General features: G+C 36.1%; 2 protein-coding genes across 2 annotated transcripts; both read left to right on the top strand.

Moving 5' to 3' along the window:
* Window positions 1-725: 725 nt before the first annotated feature.
* On the top strand, window positions 726-6,978 carry LOC128664617 (olfactory receptor 5V1-like). Its single transcript, XM_053719433.1, has 2 exons — window positions 726-916; window positions 6,006-6,978. Exons 1-2 carry the CDS (start codon window positions 726-728, stop codon window positions 6,976-6,978), a joined length of 1,164 nt encoding a protein of 387 aa, XP_053575408.1.
* A 5,763-nt stretch (window positions 6,979-12,741) lies between these two features.
* Window positions 12,742-19,178, top strand: LOC128664616 (olfactory receptor 5V1-like). The gene is made up of 2 exons (XM_053719432.1): window positions 12,742-12,932; window positions 18,206-19,178. Exons 1-2 carry the CDS (start codon window positions 12,742-12,744, stop codon window positions 19,176-19,178), a joined length of 1,164 nt encoding a protein of 387 aa, XP_053575407.1.
* The last annotated feature ends 1,103 nt before the right edge of the window (window positions 19,179-20,281 follow it).

The raw sequence follows: 20,281 nt of genomic DNA, 5'->3' as shown, positions 1-20,281 counted from the left end.
GGAGTCACAGATGAAACTGTATAAGATTCTTATATAACAACAATCTACCTTTTTTTTTATTAAAAATTATTTTAATTTAATTTTGTAAAAAATATTTTGGGGGAAGAAAAATAAAAAAATATGGTTGATCTTCAAATTTTTCCAGGGCTGCCCTAAATGTAAGGGAAGAAAAATCACAACAAAGCAGTCAAATAACATAAAAGATAGCAAGTTAAATTCTGTGCTTCCCATCAAAAAGTGCATCTAAATAAACATTATATGAAGGTAATAAAGCAATTTCCTGATAATAACATGTCCATCATTTTAGAATCATTGACTGTGGTATCAAAAAATATTGACACAAATATGAGGGGGTATGTCTGAGCAGCAGCCATGAATGGTCGCAATATTTGAGGCTGCTTGGGGGATTCCCTGAATCCGGCGATTATCTGTTGGAATCTAATGTATCTATACATGACATATATATTGACTGGTTCAATCTTTGCTGAATTAATTGATCCTAGGATTACTGTATTAGTGAGCAACCAGCCCTGGTCCAGACCATTCTGTCTCCAGGTGGTGATCTAACATTAAGGCCTCAACACCCCATCGCCTAAAACACGGATTGAGCAGTAATCATTAAACTGCTATTTTAGCAATTACTAGCTCATACATGTTATATAATGGGGGACATATATACAGCTATCCCAACCCTCTTGGAGGAAAGATTTGACACTCATGTGATGATGTTACAGCCTATAGACATACCAGATAACCTTAATGCAAAGACTACTGAAGTAGACAGGAAACCCAGTAAGCAATGTGGGATGGTGTGCTCTACAGTTCAACTACTCAAAAAGAGAGGTACTGATGGCTCCTTACTGAGCTTGATGGCAGCTGAGTGCCGTATCTACCTTGCACCCAATCCTGCTGAGGGGTAAGTGTTTTACATATGGCCAAGCAATTGCTCATTGAGTAGATGATAAGGTCAGAGGCATAACTAGAAACCGCAGGGCCCATGTGCAAGAATCCAAGAAAGCCCTCCCCCCCAAAAAAAATGTAAATTTGCATAACACATGCATTATAACATGACAATGCAATAGCACTTAGGGGCATATTTATCATTGTGCGAGCGGACATGATACAAAGTAGCGTATCGTGTCCGCCGCACATCAATAGATAAATGCCGACAGCATACACTGTCGGCATTTATCATTGCACCAGCAGTTCTTGTGAACTGCTTGTGGAATGCCGCCCCCTGCAGATTCGCTGCCAATCGGGGCATTCGATCGTCTTGATTTCTGTCCACCGCCTCAGAGCAGGCAGACAAGTTATGGAGCAGCAGTCTTTAGAAACAAGGAGCATCAAGCTCCGTAAGGAGCTTGATAAATATGCCCCATAGTCTAAGCTTCAACTGAGTAATAGATTTATTTTGGACAAGTTTTAAAGTTATGTCTATTTCCACTCCCCCTCTATCTATCAGCCAATCACAAAAGGTTGCATATACGTATATGATGTCAGTTATTACACCTGCTCAGTAGAAGCTAGTGACACAAAAAGTGTACACATAAAAAAACAGGTAACATTTTGTTAATGGATGTAAATTGTAAAGCTCCGATTCATGAAAGTTTAATTTTGACTAAACTGTCCCTTTTATGTCCATGAGTCAATTTAATTATTTTTTGTAATGAAAGAAGGAGACAGCGCAAATCCGACTCAAGGTAGTATTTTAATAGGTGGACATATCCACACGTTAAAATGTGCAACTCACAAGAAATACAGACAACATCAGCCCCAAACGGATAATCCAATCGTCCAAAAGACCATAACAAATGGCTACCGGAACCGGTCCTTAGACCAAACAGTCAGAGATTCAAACGCTCCTGGCTTGTGATCAGCTGTATATGTCACAGGATGAATTTTTCCTATTGCTACGGATCCTCAGAATGACCAAGACAAACTCTACGCGTTTCGCCGGTGACACCCCGGCTTTCTCAAGAGTACCTTAATTATTTTGTTATTGACTGACAAGCAGTTTAGAAATAGACTGGTTAATGATTTAAAAATATATTAGCCTAAGACCATTTCTAAACTACTTGCCACACAATTACAGTGTATTTATTTATAAGACCACTGCTTCCTAGTTTAGCAGATAAAAGGCTTTAGGCTAATTTAACCCCTTAACGACACACGTCCTACAGGGTACGTCATACAAAAACTGGTCTTTAAAGACCTTAGACGTTCCCTGTGCAAAGAGTGTTTTGACAGGCTAGGTTTAGTGCCCCCTATTACTGTAGAAAGGGCCCACCTGCTCATTACATTTACAAACCCATCCTAGATGCAGCGACCATTTTAACGCAGAAGATATAAACCGCAAATCACAACCCCACCAACACATTGCATTTCATCACTATACCCTATTATCTTGTAATACCTGTATAGGTTTACATTGTTAGCTCTTAGATATATATAGCCCCATTTACTCTGAGATACAGCACTGATATTTCCTTTTAATTGCTTTATCATAATTGTATTTTTAGCACTGGTAACCCACCCCTTGGTTTGTCACATTGCACATACATGGGAAAATTCCTTGCAATATAATACTCCCAAAACATAGACAATTTTCCCAAGCTATAATCTTGTACGAAGTTTAGTTTTCCCTATCTGTTCTTCAGGGCCTCATTTCCTTCAATAGGAGAGGGTATTAGCTTTAGTTTGATAATTGTTTAGTTTGGTTATGTTATAAAAAAAAAAAAATCCCCAACAGTGTGTACCACTACTTTATGAGTGAAAGTTATCGATCCTATATTAAAACTTAGAAGAAAAAAAAAACAAAAAAACAAAATGGGTGCATTGGACAATCCGAAGTGCATTACCAGATACTCATATTTTCCTAGGAGTAGTTCATTAAAAGCACAAATAAAAAGTCATGTTATGTGCCACTGTAACTTTTGTGACTGATTCACCTTTTTCTGTGTGTATACTTATTTTCTCATAGTAACTAATTAGATACTTTTGGCTATTAGAGAGCAAAGTGAACTTGGACCCATTTGATATATTCCATATGGACATGTAGGTTTATTTACTTTGGTACAATGCAATTTATTCAGCCAAGTCACTGGTAAGGACAAAAAAGATGGATTTTACTGCAATGTTGTGTTTGTTTTTTTTTACTCTTGTATATACAACAGAGAAGATATGTAGTACCTAAGCCTTCCCTGGTGTCTGTTGATCATTCTACTGTTATATTATAATTCTATAATACTTTCTTAGATATTTGTTTTTGCAATTTACATTGTTGAAAACCTTACTATTTATTTTGCAATCCTTTTCAATATTTTTTTTTATTTTATATTTTATCCAATGTGATTGCCCTTTACATGCTTTTCTACATTTATTGTATACTTGGAAGGCTAAATCAGTACCATACTCTAATTCTAATGCTATGGGCTACATTTATTATTTGCCAGGAACCTTGTCAGCCCAGAATCGCATTGCTTGTGCAATGCCGCCGCCCCCTGCTGGCAAACTAGAAAGGGCTGCCAATCTAAATTGGATCGGGATGATTTAACTCAGCCCCACTTTAGGTGGCTAAGAATCCAAATAGCTGTGGTAATAAAAGGGACAGTCCAGTGCTTTTAAATCAAATAGCTAATGTACATATTGTTAAAAAAACATTTCACTTTCTAAAATGATCTATTTAAAAATATTGCTTAGTTTTTAAGATAAATTATTTTGAATAAAATCATTTTTCCAGTGCCCTCCGTTTTTTAGCCTTATCATAGCCAATGCCATTAATTGTATTAATATACGGCCATGAAAGTCCCTCGTGAACTAGCTCTGTTAAGGTGCATCAGGATGTGCATACGCAGTGCAATTGTGATGTCATGCGCTACCTTTGAACTCCTATTTGCTCCGTAAATCTGACAACTCACAGCTCCATAGTATTACTAGCAAGCGTCTTCAGTACTTCGCATGATTTGAAGCATCCCAATAAGGACAATGGAGAATGCAATAGCTCTTAATGTGCACGCGCACGTGCACCCCCAGGCTAATAGTGGTTAATTTACATATGGATGATGATTGGATAATGTCAACAGAATAAAGAAGAGGAAAAAAAGTATTTCTAAGGGGCGTTTTGGAAGTTGCTGTGACGACCTGAAAAAAACTATTTCTATGAGTTAAAGCAATATTTTATGCCGTACTATTTTTTGGGGGGCATGTCATTATCAATCCTGATATGTGGTTTCTGTGCAATAGATACATAATATTATTATGCTGGAAAATCCCTTTAGGACCACAGTTACATAACTATTGTTTCACACTTGTTCGCATGAGCCTAAAATGCTGAAGCTCCAAAGTTGCATCTTCAGAAATGGGGTCCTACTATAAAGAACTATGTTACTTCAATGCATTTCAAATATAATAATATATCTATTTTGTGGTAACTAGCCACTAAACTCATTCCATTTTCTCTAAAAAGTAACTGGCTTGTCATAATATCCTTTTCATTGCACAACTATGGATATTTAACTAAGGAACTATGGTCACTATATTTTCGAAGTTGGTATTGAAGGGGTCACAATAGGTGCAGAAAAATCAATAGAAATTTCAATAAGATAGATGCTGCTTAGAAAGATTTCTAGTTTTCACTCAACCTTATTCCCTAGATCATTCCCAGTAAGTACCAATGCAAGCATCCATATTCCCATAATGCACCACATACATTTTTTTCTTTGGAGATATTTTCCCAGTGGTGTCAGAAAGCTTTATAAACTCCAAAGTATTTTCAAAATAAACACAAACTCTTCTTGTGATGGCAAATGGTAAGAGTGATAGAAATTTATTTAACCTAGAATTTTATATTTTGAACATATTAGTGTAGATGATGCACAGCTTTGGGACGCAATCACGGTATAATACTTTATCTCAATGTCTTGATTAATGCAGTTTCTTAAATCAGTGTGAAATAGGAAATAAATTAAATAATGTTTTTTAAGTAAAATATTTTATTATACTAATAGTATTTAGATACAGCTTACATAAGAGTTGTCTTTAAATCATTTGTTATAGGTAGATGAATGTTTAGTTAAATGTAGTATGAGTTCTTTGTAAAGCATATTTTATTTGATTGTATACAATTAGTATCATTACATTTAAAGTGATAGTAAAACCTAGCATTTCAAAAACATTAGGATTTACCAGCATTAAAAGCAAAGATGACCTTCATTCACAAGTTTAAAAAACTGTGTAGAAGTATTTTGGTTTGGCTTTACTGATAACCTAAGCGTCTCTGACTGCCACAGAAAAAGTAGTTTTTTTTTTAATGAGGTGACGTTTCATCCTCTTAGCCAATAGCCGTGCTAGCCATATGGCACTGTGCCTTATACTAGCAATGGTATTGGCCAAGAAGTGGTAACCACCTCATTGAAGAAGAAAAAAAACTACTTCCATGGGTGGCCAGAGCCTTCTACACAGTTTCTTTTTAAACTTGTGAATTAAAGTCACCTTTGTTTTTAGTGCTGGTGAATCCTAGTATTAACATCACTTTTAATTACATTTTTTGAATAAAAACTATTTAAAATAAAAACAGCAGGAGGAGATGAACAGCAAGGATAAATAAAAATATAGGTTACTGTCAAATAAATATTTTAATGACTTTGCTATGGTTAATGTACCATAAACTTGCTGGCATGTTCACTGTTCACCATTTTCTAAAGTACTTCTACAGTTTTTGTTATATACAGAGCAGGATTATATTCCATACAGTGCAGTGTTCTTATGTGCACCTGTTGTAGACCTGGTGTCCTAGGCCTATTCATTTCTGTTATTCCGAAATCTCGTGCCTCTCACTTATGTGCTCTCACATCTATTAATAGTTTATTTTCTGATTGTTTGCAATAGCACAAAAAAACGTAAAATGTTTTTTTTTTTTTTTAATGATACAGAGAGTGATAATTTTGTGAAAAGGATGATGAGGTAGTTCCTTGTTGTCAGTTACTCTGTAAAATGTGTCACCCTAGGCCTGGACCTCACAGAATGTGCTTAATTATGACCCCACAAGACAATGCAAGCGAAAATACTACATTAAAAATAGAATTCCATCTCCAGGCATTTACGAGCTATGCAGACATCTGGCTTTTGATTTTCATTATAATTATTTTAATGTACTTGGTAGCTGCATTCGGGAACATAATCATTATTTTACTTGTATGTCTGGTACAACAACTGCATACGCCAATGTATTTCTTCTTGTGTAATTTGGCTGCTCAGGATATACTGCAAGTCTCTTCCATTCTACCAAGATTGCTGGTTATCACAATGACAGGGGATACCAGCATCTCATTCTTGGGTTGTATTACACAAATGTTTATGTTTGCCATGTGTGCTTGTACAGATTTTTTACTGCTGACTTCTATGGCTTATGATCGCTATGTTGCTATCTGTGTTCCTCTACATTATTCTCTCATCATGAACAAAAGAGCATGTGCCTTATTGTCAACTACTTCCTGGTGTATTGGTATTTTAAATTCTTTGATGCAGTCTTTGTTGGTGACAACTTTAACATTCAAGAGCTCTCAACAAGTGAACCATTATTTCTGTGAATTAAAAACACTGATTGAACGTTCTTCCTCTGACACTACAGGCATAAGTACCTTCATTTCTGTTGAATGTGTATTTTTGGGTTTCCTTCCCTTTTTGTTAATAACCGCCTCCTATGTATGCATCATATCAACCATTTTAAAGATCCAAACCTCAACAGGAAGAGTAAAAGCCTTCTCCAAATGTTCATCACATCTCACCATTGTTATAATATTCTGTGGAACAGCTGTCAGCTTGTACATAAAACCTGGGTCTCAACATTCAGAAGAAGAAGACAAACTGTTATCTCTTCTGTATGTAGCTGTAGTCCCAATGTTAAATCCACTGGTATATAGTTTGAGAAACAAAGACGTTTTAAAAGCATTAAACAAAATAAGTAATAACATGTTTTAAAGGATAATAAAATGGTGCAAAATGTCATATAACTTTTAAGAAAATGTATGATGATGTATAATGATAAAAGCAATAATATAAACTTTCATTTTCTTAAAAACTAATCTAAGTACTCTAAAATAAGTATTTTTATTTTCCATCTGATGTCAACGATGACAGCCCACGAAAAAGTGCTGTTCCACCAGAAATATGTGTCCAATTAGCATGTTATATTTTGCGTACTCTGTCTAGACTGCTTGTGCATTGGAGTCATTACATTTTCACATGCACACCAGACACTACAACCAGGACTAAGGATTGGTTTAGAGCATGCACATTTTTTCTTGAAATACAGATACAAATACAGAACCCACAGTCCCCTGGTGGGTTTAGAAATACAAGTGGTTTTATTAAAGAATTGCAGGAAAATGAAATTCCTACATAATCTAGAATGATGACCCTGCCACAAAACAAGGACTGATAGTTGTAGGAGCCAATGGATATAAAATAAAAATATTCTAGAGAGTTTTTAAGGGCTTTGTCTCTGACCTGGAAAATAACCCAACATTTTCTGCCAGGTGACAGATATAAATGGTTTTAAAACATTTTATTTTGTGTGCAGATCTTTAGAAGTGCAGTGCTTGTTTGTTGTACTATGTACAATTACTTTAAAGCCACTTTACTAGCCTATTTGTGTTGGTGATTAGAACACAATAGATACAATTCTGGCTAGAAACAGAATTCAGGGATATGATTGCTTGTGTTAAATGGGTCACTTTTTTAATGGGATTAATCTCTAGTGGACCTTTATTGTAAATCAAGTAGGATCTGTGTAGGTTGAACTCGATGGACTTCTGCCTTCTTTCAGCCTCATCTACTATGTTACATTTTACAGGGCTACAACCTTGCCCTGTGGCATTAAATATTTTAGGAAATATATTAATATTAATATGCAACCCCTTAAGGCTTCTAAAATACTGATCTGCAACCCTCTGTGTGTTACTGATGTAGATGAATGAGCAGCAGTTAAACATATATTAAAAAATAGTATTTGTTTTAAAACAATGGCTAAGTAAAAGCTGTTTAACCCTTTGAGTGCTAAGCACTTTCCCACCTTGGTGCTAAGCTTTTTTAATGTTTTTTTAATTTTTTTACTTTTTGAACAATTTTTTGTAACTTTTGTTTTATTTTTTTCAGACCCCCAAGACTTACACTGTTGGAAAGGTTAGGTAATTACCTTTCCAATGGTGGGTCTTGGGGGTCTGTAGCAGCATGCCCCCTGCTCCTATACTTAACATTGTTAAGTATAAATAAAGTTGTGCGGTGACGTCATCACGTTATTGCGAGTGACGTCACCACGCAAAACGGGAAGCCCCGGCGATGCCTGTCACTCTACAGGCACGATCGCCGGGGTAGGAGCGGGTGGGAGCCCTCAGATCTCACTCAAGGTGGGAGAGTGCTAGTGACGGCTCTGAGCCATCATTAGCACCAGAGTGGGAAACTCTGTGACGGCTCAGAGCCGTCGTTAGCACTCAAAGGGTTAAATTTAAAGGGACATGAAAGCCAATTTTTTTCTTTCATGATTTAGAAAGAGCATGTCATTTTAAACAACTTTCTAATTTACTTCTATTCTCTAATTGGCTTCATTCTCTTGATATCACTTGCTGAAAAGCATATCTAGATATGCTCAGTAGCTGCTGATTGTTTGCTGCACCTAGAGACCTTGTGTGATTGGCTCACACATGTGCATTGCTATTTCTTCAACAAAGGATATCTAAAGAATTGAGCAAATTAGATAATAGAAGTAAATTGGAAAGTTGTTTAAAATTGCATGCCCTATCTGAATCATGAAAGTTTAATTTTGACTAGACTGTCCCTTTAAGATGAAACTAACGGCAAGCATAATTCCCTACAGCTGAATCCTGGGACTCTGTAATACATTTGAAACATTCTCTTCCAGGGCCTGATATTCAAATGCTCGCCGGCATGGAGAGAAATGCAAAATCTTTGAGTTTTTTTAGCCCTTATATTGTAATGTAGCTGTCTCTCCTTCACATACAAAACCTGATAAACATCTTTGAAATTAAAACTTCTTTAGCAACCTCTCCATACTGACAAGATCATCTCGCCTAAGCGGAGAGCTTTTGAATATCAGGCCCTTAGAGAGGACAAAGGCAATGTGTGAGTATCATGTCCTGTAGACTATAATGTTCTGTACTGTTATAACAAAGTGAGGTGATGATCACATATGTTTTGCTAAAAGAAAATAACCACAGATGTGAACTACTATTTAAAATAATGTATGTGAAGAAATGAGTGTATATTTCTAAACAGTATTCCCGTTGTGCCAATAACACCAAAGACTTTATTGCTTTTATCATTATCATGCTTATTATTATTCATTATTATTATTCACATTATCACTATCCCATTGCGCACCTCATTGTGGTTCTGACGCTAGATCTGACCAATTTTTTTTTGTTGAGGTGGCCGATTCACGCCACGCTGACAGGTATGCTCAAGCTGTGCTTGTTGTAATTCATTTCTCATTGAGTCTACCATACTGGTAAGTGCTTTGATTTGAGCGGTCAGTTGTTTGATTGGATAATTCTTGTTTTTCTGTAAATGGGTTTCTTTCACATCTCTCAAAGGTTCACTTTCAAGTTGGGTACAATTTGCAATGCTTGGCTTAGTACGAGTTACAGGACCCAGCCTTTGGACACACTCATTCTCTTTGCTGGTGATTTTTGGTACATTTCTCAGTATTTCCTAATCTGTGATGTTGTGGTTGGATAGCAGGGGTTTTAACGCACTATGAATGTATTTATATTTGTGTCCTAGGTCCTGGTAAACAGTGTGAAGGAAACTATCCTGAATAGCTGCCGAGCTGCATCTCACTTTAGTGTTAGCCTGTTTTGCAGCAAAGATGATTTTCTGTTTGAGACCTATTACTCGATACAGGAACTGCTGAGGCATTTCATTGTCATTTTGTTTTGTACACATTAATTCCTGTAATAACTCTGTTCTATTTTTGTCTGCTGGGATTGAGTTCCTCAACCGTCATGTCTTCCTTATTCTTCAACATGTCCTTGAAACTGCCTGTTTTTATTATCTGTAGAGTCCCCCTGACTAATTCAGTATCACTAAAACTTTATTTGATTACGTCTTCAATTTGTCTGCATACACTAGGGTATGTGATGTTAGATGTGTAGTCACCAATCTGTCCTCCTTATATTTTAAACTTGCAATGCTGGAGGTAGGAGAGGTCCCTTAGGGAGACTACCTTCTCTGATGGCAACTGCATGGACCATTCAGGGTGGTTGCTAAGCTATGTATTATTATTATTGTTGTGTGTTTGTTGTTATACTGTTGTCAATCGTTGTATCAATGTGGGATTTGTGAGCATACTGCAAGATAATGATGGGTTACATTCTGATTAGTATTTAAGTTTACATTAACTACACTAACCCCTTTGTCAGCTATAGTTGCAGATGATGCTGCATGAACAGTGTCTGTAGTAAGGATTTGATCAGTAGTAATGGCTGTATGTGTTGTGCTTGAAGTGTGTGCACCAACATCAACCTTACTCTCATTACCATCATTATTTTAATGAGCAGGTGCAGCCATAGGGGTAGATCTAACAAATAGGTGGACATGATTTGCTGTAGTGAATCATGTCCGCCCGACATCGAAAAATGCCAACAGCATACACTGTCGGCATTTATCATTGCACAAGCATTTCTTGTGTCAATCATTGTATCTGATCGGGATGATTGCAGTCCCCCACCTCCAGAAGGCTTGCGCGTCATATGCTGCTTAATAAATCTGCCCCACTGTATGAACATGTTCAACGGAGTCAACAATGTCTCCAAAATTCAACAGTTTAGCCATACCTGTCCTCTGATTCTAATAAGTCTGTACTATACATGAAGGCATTGATGTATTCAAAATAGCCCTTGGTCTCCAGCATCTAGTTCGGAAATGTCCCTGTCTGGCACTGGACCGATGCGCTGGGAGATCTTAAACAGTTCATCAGCAGACATGGCAAGAAGCGTCTTTCTGATGTCCTACACCAGACTCTTCCGTACTTTATCCGACATGACCACCCTTCTCACAAATACATAGTTAAAACCGTTATTAAATATGAATATTACATAAATATGTTTTTCCTGTTTCCATATAAATATGGAATGTAAAAATAAGAAAAATTAAGCAAAGAATTAAAACAGTTTTTGTGCATTCTATAAGTACAAGAACATATATATTAAAGATACTTTTCAGTAAGTAATTTGGTACCACATATCACCCTCATAGATGATGATGATGCAAAAGCCTGTTTACCTATGTGATGTAATTCCAAATAATTGTTTTGGATAAACCTGTGTTGTGTTTGCAAGTGTTTGATATCCATGAGAGCAGAGTATGTTTGTGTATTTTCCAACAAAAGATCAAAAGGTTAAACAATAAAGCCAATTTTTCCACAGCCTTCTGTGCTCATATTTACCAAGGGTGCCAATATTAGTGGATGGCACTGTATTTAGTGTGTTTGTGCAGAGTCCCAGTAAAAATACATTTAAATGATATGACCAGACTAATCCAGTGTCACCTCACAAGGGATCGGCCAGTGCCTTAACATCACAAAACAACTGCTGAATATTGTTGGAATCACAAAATGGAAATATTGAAGTAAAGATGATTAAAATAATGAATTCCCACATGCAGATATCCAGGTGATTAACAAAAACAGAACATATTTTTTCCTAGTCATAATTAGACAATTATGTAAACAAGGCCAGATTGGCCTATCAGGATACCAGTATATTTCCCAGTGGGCCGCAGCTGGGACCGTCCAGCTACAATTTAATGTGGTGGTGCTGCTGGTGAGGTGACGCAGCTGTATTGCCTCTTTGTTCTTCTCTGAGCTATATGTATTAAAGTCAACTAATTTTTTTCCTAGACCATGTACCATTTTGGTAACCCTCCGTTAAATGGTTTCTAGTGTCTAGTCAAGTCATTCTGTGACACACTGTGTCTTCTCCAGATCACACTATGGATAATCATTTTCACACTGTGAGGGAGTCACATATGAAACTGTATAAGATTCTTATATAACAACAATCTACTTTTTTTTTTTTATTAAAAATTATTATAATTTAATTTTGTAAAAAATATTTTGGGGGAAGAAAAATAAAAAAAATATGGTTGATCTTCAAATTTTTCCAGGGCTGCCCTAAATGTAAGGGAAGAAAAATCACAACAAAGCAATCAAATAACATAAAAGATAGCAAGTTAAATTCTGTGCTTCCCATCAAAAAGTGCATCTAAATAAACATTATATGAAGGTAATAAAGCAATTTCCTGATAATAACATGTCCATCATTTTAGAATCATTGACTGTGGTATCAAAAAATATTGACACAAATATGAGGGGGTATGTCTGAGCAGCAGCCATGAATGGTCGCAATATTTGAGGCTGCTTGGGGGATTCCCTGAATCCGGCGATTATCTGTTGGAATCTAATGTATCTATACATGACATATATATTGACTGGTTCAATCTTAGGATTACTGTATTAGTGAGCAACCAGCCCTGGTCCGGACCATTCTGTCTCCAGGTGGTGATATAACATTAAGGCCTCAACACCCCATCGCCTAAAACACGGATTGAGCAGTAATCATTAAACTGCTATTTTAGCAATTACTAGCTCATACATGTTATATAATGGGGGACATATATACAGCTATCCCAACCCTCTTGGAGGAAATATTTAACACTCATGTGATGATGTTACAGCCTATAGACATACCAGATAACCTTAATGCAAAGACTACTGAAGTAGACAGGAAACCCAGTAAGCAATGTGGGATGGTGTGCTCTACAGTTCAACTACTTAGAAAGAGAGGTACTGATGGCTCCTTACTGAGCTTGATGGCAGCGGAGTGCCGTATCTACCTTGCACCCAATCCTGCTGAGGGGTAAGTGTTTTACATATGGCCAAGCAATTGCTCATTGAGTAGATGATAAGGTCAGAGGCATAACTAGAAACAGCAGGGCCCATGTGCAAGAATCCAAGAAAGCCCTCCCCCCCAAAAAAAAAATGTAAATTTGCATAACACATGCATTATAACATGACAATGCAATAGCACTTAGGGGCATATTTATCATTGTGCGAGCGGACATGATACAAAGTAGCGTATCGTGTCCGCCGCACATCAATAAACATAGATAAATGCCGACAGCATACACTGTCGGCATTTATCATTGCACCAGCAGTTCTTGTGAACTGCTTGTGGAATGCCGCCCCCTGCAGATTCGCTGCCAATCGGGGCATTCGATCGGGTTGATTTCTGTCCACCGCCTCAGAGCAGGCAGACAAGTTATGGAGCAGCAGTCTTTAGAAACAAGGAGCATCAAGCTCCATAAGGAGCTTGATAAATATGCCCCATAGTCTAAACTTCAACTGAGTAATAGATTTATTTTGGACAAGTTTTAAAGTTATGTCTATTTCCACTCCCCCTCTATCTATCAGCCAATCACAAAAGGTTGCATATACGTATATGATGTCAGTTATTACACCTGCTCAGTAGAAGCTAGTGACACAAAAAGTGTACATATAAAAAGACCGGTAACATTTTGTTAATGGATGTAAATTGTAAAGCTCCGATTCATGAAAGTTTAATTTTGACTAAACTGTTCCTTTTATGTCCATGAGTCAATTTAATTATTTTTTGTAATGAAAGAAGGAGACAGCGCAAATCCGACTCAAGGTAGTATTTTAATAGGTGGACATATCCACATGTTAAAATGTGCAACTCACAAGAAATACAGACAACATCAGCCCGGATAATCCAATCGTCCAAAAGACCATAACAAATGGCTACCGGAACCGGTCCTTAGACCAAACAGTCAGAGATTCAAACGCTCCTGGCTTGTGATCAGCTGTATACGTCACAGGATGAATTTTTCCTATTGCTACGGATCCTCAAAACGACCAAGACAAACTCTACGCGTTTCGCCGGTGACACCCCGGCTTTCTCAAGAGTACCTTAATTATTTTGTTATTGACTGACAAGCAGTTTAGAAATAGACTGGTTAATGATTTAAACATATATTAGCCTAAGACCATTTCTAAACTACTTGCCACACAATTACAGTGTATTTATTTATAAGACCACTGCTTCCTAGTTTAGCAGATAAAAGGCTTTAGGCTAATTTAACCCCTTAACGACACACGTCCTACAGGGTACGTCATACAAAAACTGGTCTTTAAAGACCAAAGACGTTCCCTGTGCAAAGAGTGTTTTGACAGGCTAGGTTTAGTGCCACCTATTACTGTAGAAAGGGCACACCTGCTCATTACATTTACAAACCCATCCTAGATGCAGCGACCATTTTAACGCAGAAGATATAAACCGCAAATCACAACCCCACCAACACATTGCATTTCATCACTATACCCTATCTTGTAATACCTGTATAGGTTTACATTGCTAGCTCTTAGATATATATAGCCCCATTTACTCTGAGATACAGCACTGATATTTCCTTTTAATTACTTTCTCATAATTGTATTTTTAGCACTGGTAACCCACCCCTTGGTTTGTCACATTGCACATACATGGGAAAATTCCTTGCAATATAATACACCCAAAACATAGACAATTTTCCCAAGCTATAATCTTGTACGAAGTTTAGGTTTCCCTATCTGTTCTTCAGGGCCTCGTTTCCTTCAATAGGAGAGGGTATTAGCTTAAGTTTGTTTATTGTTTAGTTTGGTTATGTTATAATAAAAAAAAAAATCCCCAACAGTGTACACAACTACTTTAGGAGTGAAAGTTATCGATCCTATATTAAAACTTAGAAGAAAAAAAACAAAAAACAAGATGGGTGCATTGGACAATCCGAAGTGCATTACCAGATACTCATATTTTCCTAGGAGTAGTTCATTAAAAGCACAAATAAAAAGTCATGTTATGTGCCACTGTAACTTTTGTGACTGATTCACCTTTTTCTGTGTGTATACTTATTTTCTCATAGTAACTAATTAGATACTTTTGGCTATTAGAGAGCAAAGTGAACTTGGACCCATTTGATATATTCCATATGGACATGTAGGTTTATTTACTTTGGTACAATGCAATTTATTCAGCCAAGTCACTGGTAAGGACAAAAAAGATGAATTTTACTGCAATGTTGTGTCTGTTTTTTTTTTTTACTCTTGTATATACAACAGAGAAGATATGTAGTACCTAAGCCTTCCCTGGTGACTGTTGATCATTCTACTGTTATATTATAATTCTATAATACTTTCTTAGATATTTGTTTTTGCAATTTACATTGTTGAAAACCTTACTATTTATTTTGCAATCCTTTTCAATATTTTTTTTATTTTATATTTTATCCAATGTGATTGCCCTTTACATGCTTTGCTACATTTATTGTATACTCGGAAGGCTAAATCAGTACCATACTCTAATTCTAATGCTATGGGCTACATTTATTATTTGTCAGGAACCTTGTCAGCCCAGAATCGCATTGCTTGTGCAATGCCGCCGCCCCCTGCTGGCAAACTAGGAAGGGCTGCCAATCTAAATTGGATCGGGATGATTTAACTCGGCCCCACTTTAGGTGGCTAAGAATCCAAATAGCTGTGGTAATAAAAGGGACAGTCCAGTGCTTTTAAATCAAATATCTAATGTACATATTGTTAAAAAAAAACATTTCACTTTCTAATATGATCTATATAAAAATATTGCTTCGTTTTTAAGATAAATTATTTTGAATAAAATAATTTTTCCAGTGCCCTCCGTTTTTTAGCCTTATCATAGCCAATGCCATTAATTGTATTAATATACGGCCATGAAAGTCCCTTGTGAACTAGCTCTGTTAACGTGCATCAGGATGTGCATACGCAGTGCAATTGTGATGTCATGCGCTACCTTTGAACTCCTATTCGCTCCGTAAATCTGACAACTCACAGCTCCATAGTATTACTAGCAAGCGGCTTCAGTACTTCGCATGATTTGAAGCGTCCCAATAAGGACAATGGAGAATGCAATAGCTCTTAATGTGCACGCGCACGTGCACCCCCAGGCTAATAGTGGTTAATTTACATATGGATGATGATGATTGGATAATGTCAACAGAATAAAGAAGAGGAAAAAAAGTATTTCTGAGGGGCGTTTTGGAAGTTGCTGTGACGACCTGAAAAAAACTATTTCTATGAGTTAAAGCAACATTTTATGCCGTACTATTTTTTGGGGGGCATGTCATTATCAATCCTGATATGTGGTTTCTGTGCAATAGACAGAAAAAAGAGAGATACAATACCACACTCCTTGTAAAAACTGGATACTTTATTAAAAAAAGGTTTAAAATTGCATAACAAAGAACAGTGACAGCATACCACAAATGTTAGGGGAGAGCGCAGCACACAGGCTTACGCGTTTCGGCAGATTGCCATAATCATAGTCTGTGCAATAGATACATAATATTATTATGCTGGAAAATCTCTTTAGGACCACAGTTACATAACTATTGTTTCACACTTGTTCGCATGAGCCTTAAATGCTGAAGCTCCAAAGTTGCATCTTCACCTTAAGAAATGGGGTCCTACTATAAAGAACTCTGTTACTTCAATGGATTTCAAATATAATATATCTATTTTGTGGTAACTAGCCACTAAACTCATTCAATTTTCTCTAAAAAGTAACTGGCTTGTCATAATATCCTTTTCATTGCACAAATATGGATATTTAACTAAGAAAGTATGGTCACTATATTTTCGAAGTTGGTATTGAAGGGGTCACAATAGGTGCAGAAAAATCAATAGAAATTTCAATAAGATAGATGCTGCTTAGAAAGATTTCTAGTTTTCACTCAACCTTATTCCCTAGATCATTTCCAGTAAGTACCAATGCAAGCATCCATATTCCCATAATGTACCACATACATTTTTTTCTTTGGAGATATTTTCCCAGTGGTGTCAGAAAGCTTTATAAACTCCAAAGTATTTTCAAAATAAACACAAACTCTTCTTGAGATGGAAAATGGTAAGAGTGATAGAAATGTATTTAACCTAGTATTTTATATTTTGAACATATTAGTGTAGAAGTTGCATAGCTTGTGGACCCAATCACACTATAATACTTTATCTCAATGTCTTGATTAATGCAGTTTCTTAAATCAGCGTGAAATTGGAAATAAATTAAATAATGTTTTTTAAGTAAAATATTTTATTATACTTCTAGTATTTAGATACAGCTTACATATGAGTTGTCTTTAAATCATTTGTTATAGGTAGATGAATGTTTAGTTAAATGTAGTATGTGTTCTTTGTAAAGCATATTTTATTTGATTGTATACAATTAGTATCATTACATTTAAAGTGATAGTAAAACCTAGCATTTCAAAAACATTAGGATTTACCAGCACTAAAAACAAAGATGACCTTCATTCACAAGTTTAAAAAACTGTGTAGGAGTATTTTGCTTTGGCTTTACTGATAACCTAAGTGTCTCTGACTGCCACAGAAAAAGTAGTTTTTTTTTAATGAGGTGACGTTTCCTCATCTTAGCCAATAGCCGTGCTAGCCGTATGGCACTGTGCCTTATACTAGCAATGGTATTGGCCAAGAGGTGGTAACCACCTCATTGAAGAAGAAGAAAAAACTACTTCCATGGGTTGCCAGAGCTTTCTACACAGTTTCTTTTTAAACTTGTGAATTAAAGTCACCTTTGTTTTTAGTGCTGGTAAATCCTAGTATTAACATCACTTTTAATTACATTTTTTGAATAAAAACTATTTAAAATAAAAACAGCAGGAGGAGATGAACAGCAAGGATAAATAAAAATATAGGTTACTGTCAAATAAATATTTTAATGACTTTGCTATGGTTAATGTACCATAAACTTGCTGGCATGTTCACTGTTCACCATTTTCTAAAGTACTTCTACAGTTTTTGTTATATACAGAGCAGGGTTATATTCCATACAGTGCAGTGTTCTTATGTGCACCTGTTGTAGACCTGGTGTCCTAGGCCTATTCATTTCTGTTATTCCGAAATCTCGTGCCTCTCACTTATGTGCTCTCACATCTATTAATAGTTTATTTTCTGATTGTTTGCAATAGCACAAAAAAACGTAAAATGTTTTTTTTTTTTTTAATGATACAGAGAGTGATAATTTTGTGAAAAGGATGATGAGGTAGTTCCTTGTTGTCAGTTACTCTGTAAAATGTGTCACCCTAGGCCTGGACCTCACAGAATGTGCTTAATTATGACCCCACAAGACAATGCATGCGAAAATACTACATTAAAAACAGAATTCCATCTCCAGGCATTTACGAGCTATGCAGACATCTGGCTTTTGATTTTCATTATAATTATTTTAATGTACTTGGTAGCTGCATTCGGGAACATAATCATTATTTTACTTGTATGTCTGGTACAACAACTGCATACGCCAATGTATTTCTTCTTGTGTAATTTGGCTGCTCAGGATATACTGCAAGTCTCTTCCATTCTACCAAGATTGCTGGTTATCACAATGACAGGGGATACCAGCATCTCATTCTTGGGTTGTATTACACAAATGTTTATGTTTGCCATGTGTGCTTGTACAGATTTTTTACTGCTGACTTCTATGGCTTATGATCGCTATGTTGCTATCTGTGTTCCTCTACATTATTCTCTCATCATGAACAAAAGAGCATGTGCTGTGTTGGCAACTACTTCCTGGTGTATTGGTATTTTAAATTCTTTGATGCAGTCTTTGTTGGTGACAACTTTAACATTCAAGAGCTCTCAACAAATTAACCATTATTTCTGTGAATTAAAAACACTGATTGAACGTTCTTCCTCTGACACTACAGGCATCAGTACCTTCATTTCTGTTGACTGTGTATTTTTGGGTTTCCTTCCCTTTTTGTTAATAACCGCCTCCTATGTATGCATCATATCAACCATTTTAAAGATCCAAACCTCAACAGGAAGAGTAAAAGCCTTCTCCAGATGTTCATCTCATCTCACCATTGTTATAATATTCTGTGGAACAGCTGTCAGCTTGTACATAAAACCTGGGTCTCAACATTCAGAAGAAGAAGACAAACTGTTATCTCTTCTGTATGTAGCTGTAGTCCCAATGTTAAATCCACTGGTATATAGTTTGAGAAACAAAGACGTTTTAAAAGCATTAAACAAAATAAGTAATAACATGTTTTAAAGGATAATAAAATGGTGCAAAATGTCACATAACTGTTAAGAAAATGTATGATGATGTATAATGATAAAAGCAATAATATAAACTTTCATTTTCTTAAAAACGAATCTAAGTACTCTAAAATAAGTATTTTTATTTTCCATCTGATGTCAACGATGACAGCCCATGAATAAGTGCTGTTCCACCAGAAATATATGTGTCCAATTAGCATGTTATATTTTGCATACTCTGTCTAGACTGCTTGTGCATTGGAGTCATTACATTTTCACATGCACACCAGACACTACAACCAGGACTAAGGATTGGTTTAGAGCATGCACATTTTTTCTTGAAATACAGATACAAATACAGAACCCACAGTCCCCTGGTGGGTTTAGAAATACAAGTGGTTTTATTAAAGAATTGCAGGGAAATGAAATTCCTACATCCAGAATGATGACCCTGCCACAAAACAAGGACTGATAGTTGTAGGAGCCAATGGATATAAAATAAAAATATGCTAGAGAGTTTTTAAGGGCTTTGTCTCTGACCTGTAAAATAATCCAAAATTTTCTGCCAGGTGACAGATATAAATGGTTTTAAACATTTTTATTTTCTGTGCAGTGCTTGTTTGTTGTTTTATGTACTATGTAAAATTACTTTAAAGCCACTTTACTGGCCTATTTGTGTTGGTGATTAGAACACAATAGATACAATTCTGGCTAGAAACAGAATTCAGGGATATGATTGCTTGTGTTAAATGGGTCACTTTTTTAATGGGATTAATCTCTAGTGGACCTTTTATTGTAAATCAAGTAGGATCTGTGTAGATTGAACTCGATGGATTTCTGCCTTCTTTCAACCTCATCTACTATGTTACATTCTACAGGGCTACAACCTTGCCCTATGGCATTAAATATTTTAGGAAATATATTAATATTAATATGCAACCCCTTAAGGCTTCTAAAATACTGATCGGCAACCCTCTGTGTGTTACTGATGTAGATGAATGAGCAGCAGTTAAACATATATTAAAAAATAGTATTTGTTTTAAAACAATGGCTAAGTAAAAGCTGTTTAACCCTTTCCCACCTGGGTGCTAAGCTTTTTTAATGTTTTTTTTACTT

Source organism: Bombina bombina, chromosome 6, assembly GCF_027579735.1.
Source record: "Bombina bombina isolate aBomBom1 chromosome 6, aBomBom1.pri, whole genome shotgun sequence".
Lineage (NCBI taxonomy): Eukaryota > Metazoa > Chordata > Amphibia > Anura > Bombinatoridae > Bombina > Bombina bombina.
This window is presented reverse-complemented; position numbering and strand designations above follow the sequence as displayed.

Excerpts from the sequence above, each read along its gene's own strand:
- LOC128664617 (XM_053719433.1), top strand. The coding sequence starts at position 726 with ATGTTACAGCCTATAGACATACCAGATAACCTTAATGCAAAGACTACT. Across the intron at positions 917-6,005 it reads GCACCCAATCCTGCTGAGGG|GCCTGGACCTCACAGAATGT; the intron begins GTAAGTGTTTTA and ends GTGTCACCCTAG.
- LOC128664616 (XM_053719432.1), top strand. The coding sequence starts at position 12,742 with ATGTTACAGCCTATAGACATACCAGATAACCTTAATGCAAAGACTACT. Across the intron at positions 12,933-18,205 it reads GCACCCAATCCTGCTGAGGG|GCCTGGACCTCACAGAATGT; the intron begins GTAAGTGTTTTA and ends GTGTCACCCTAG.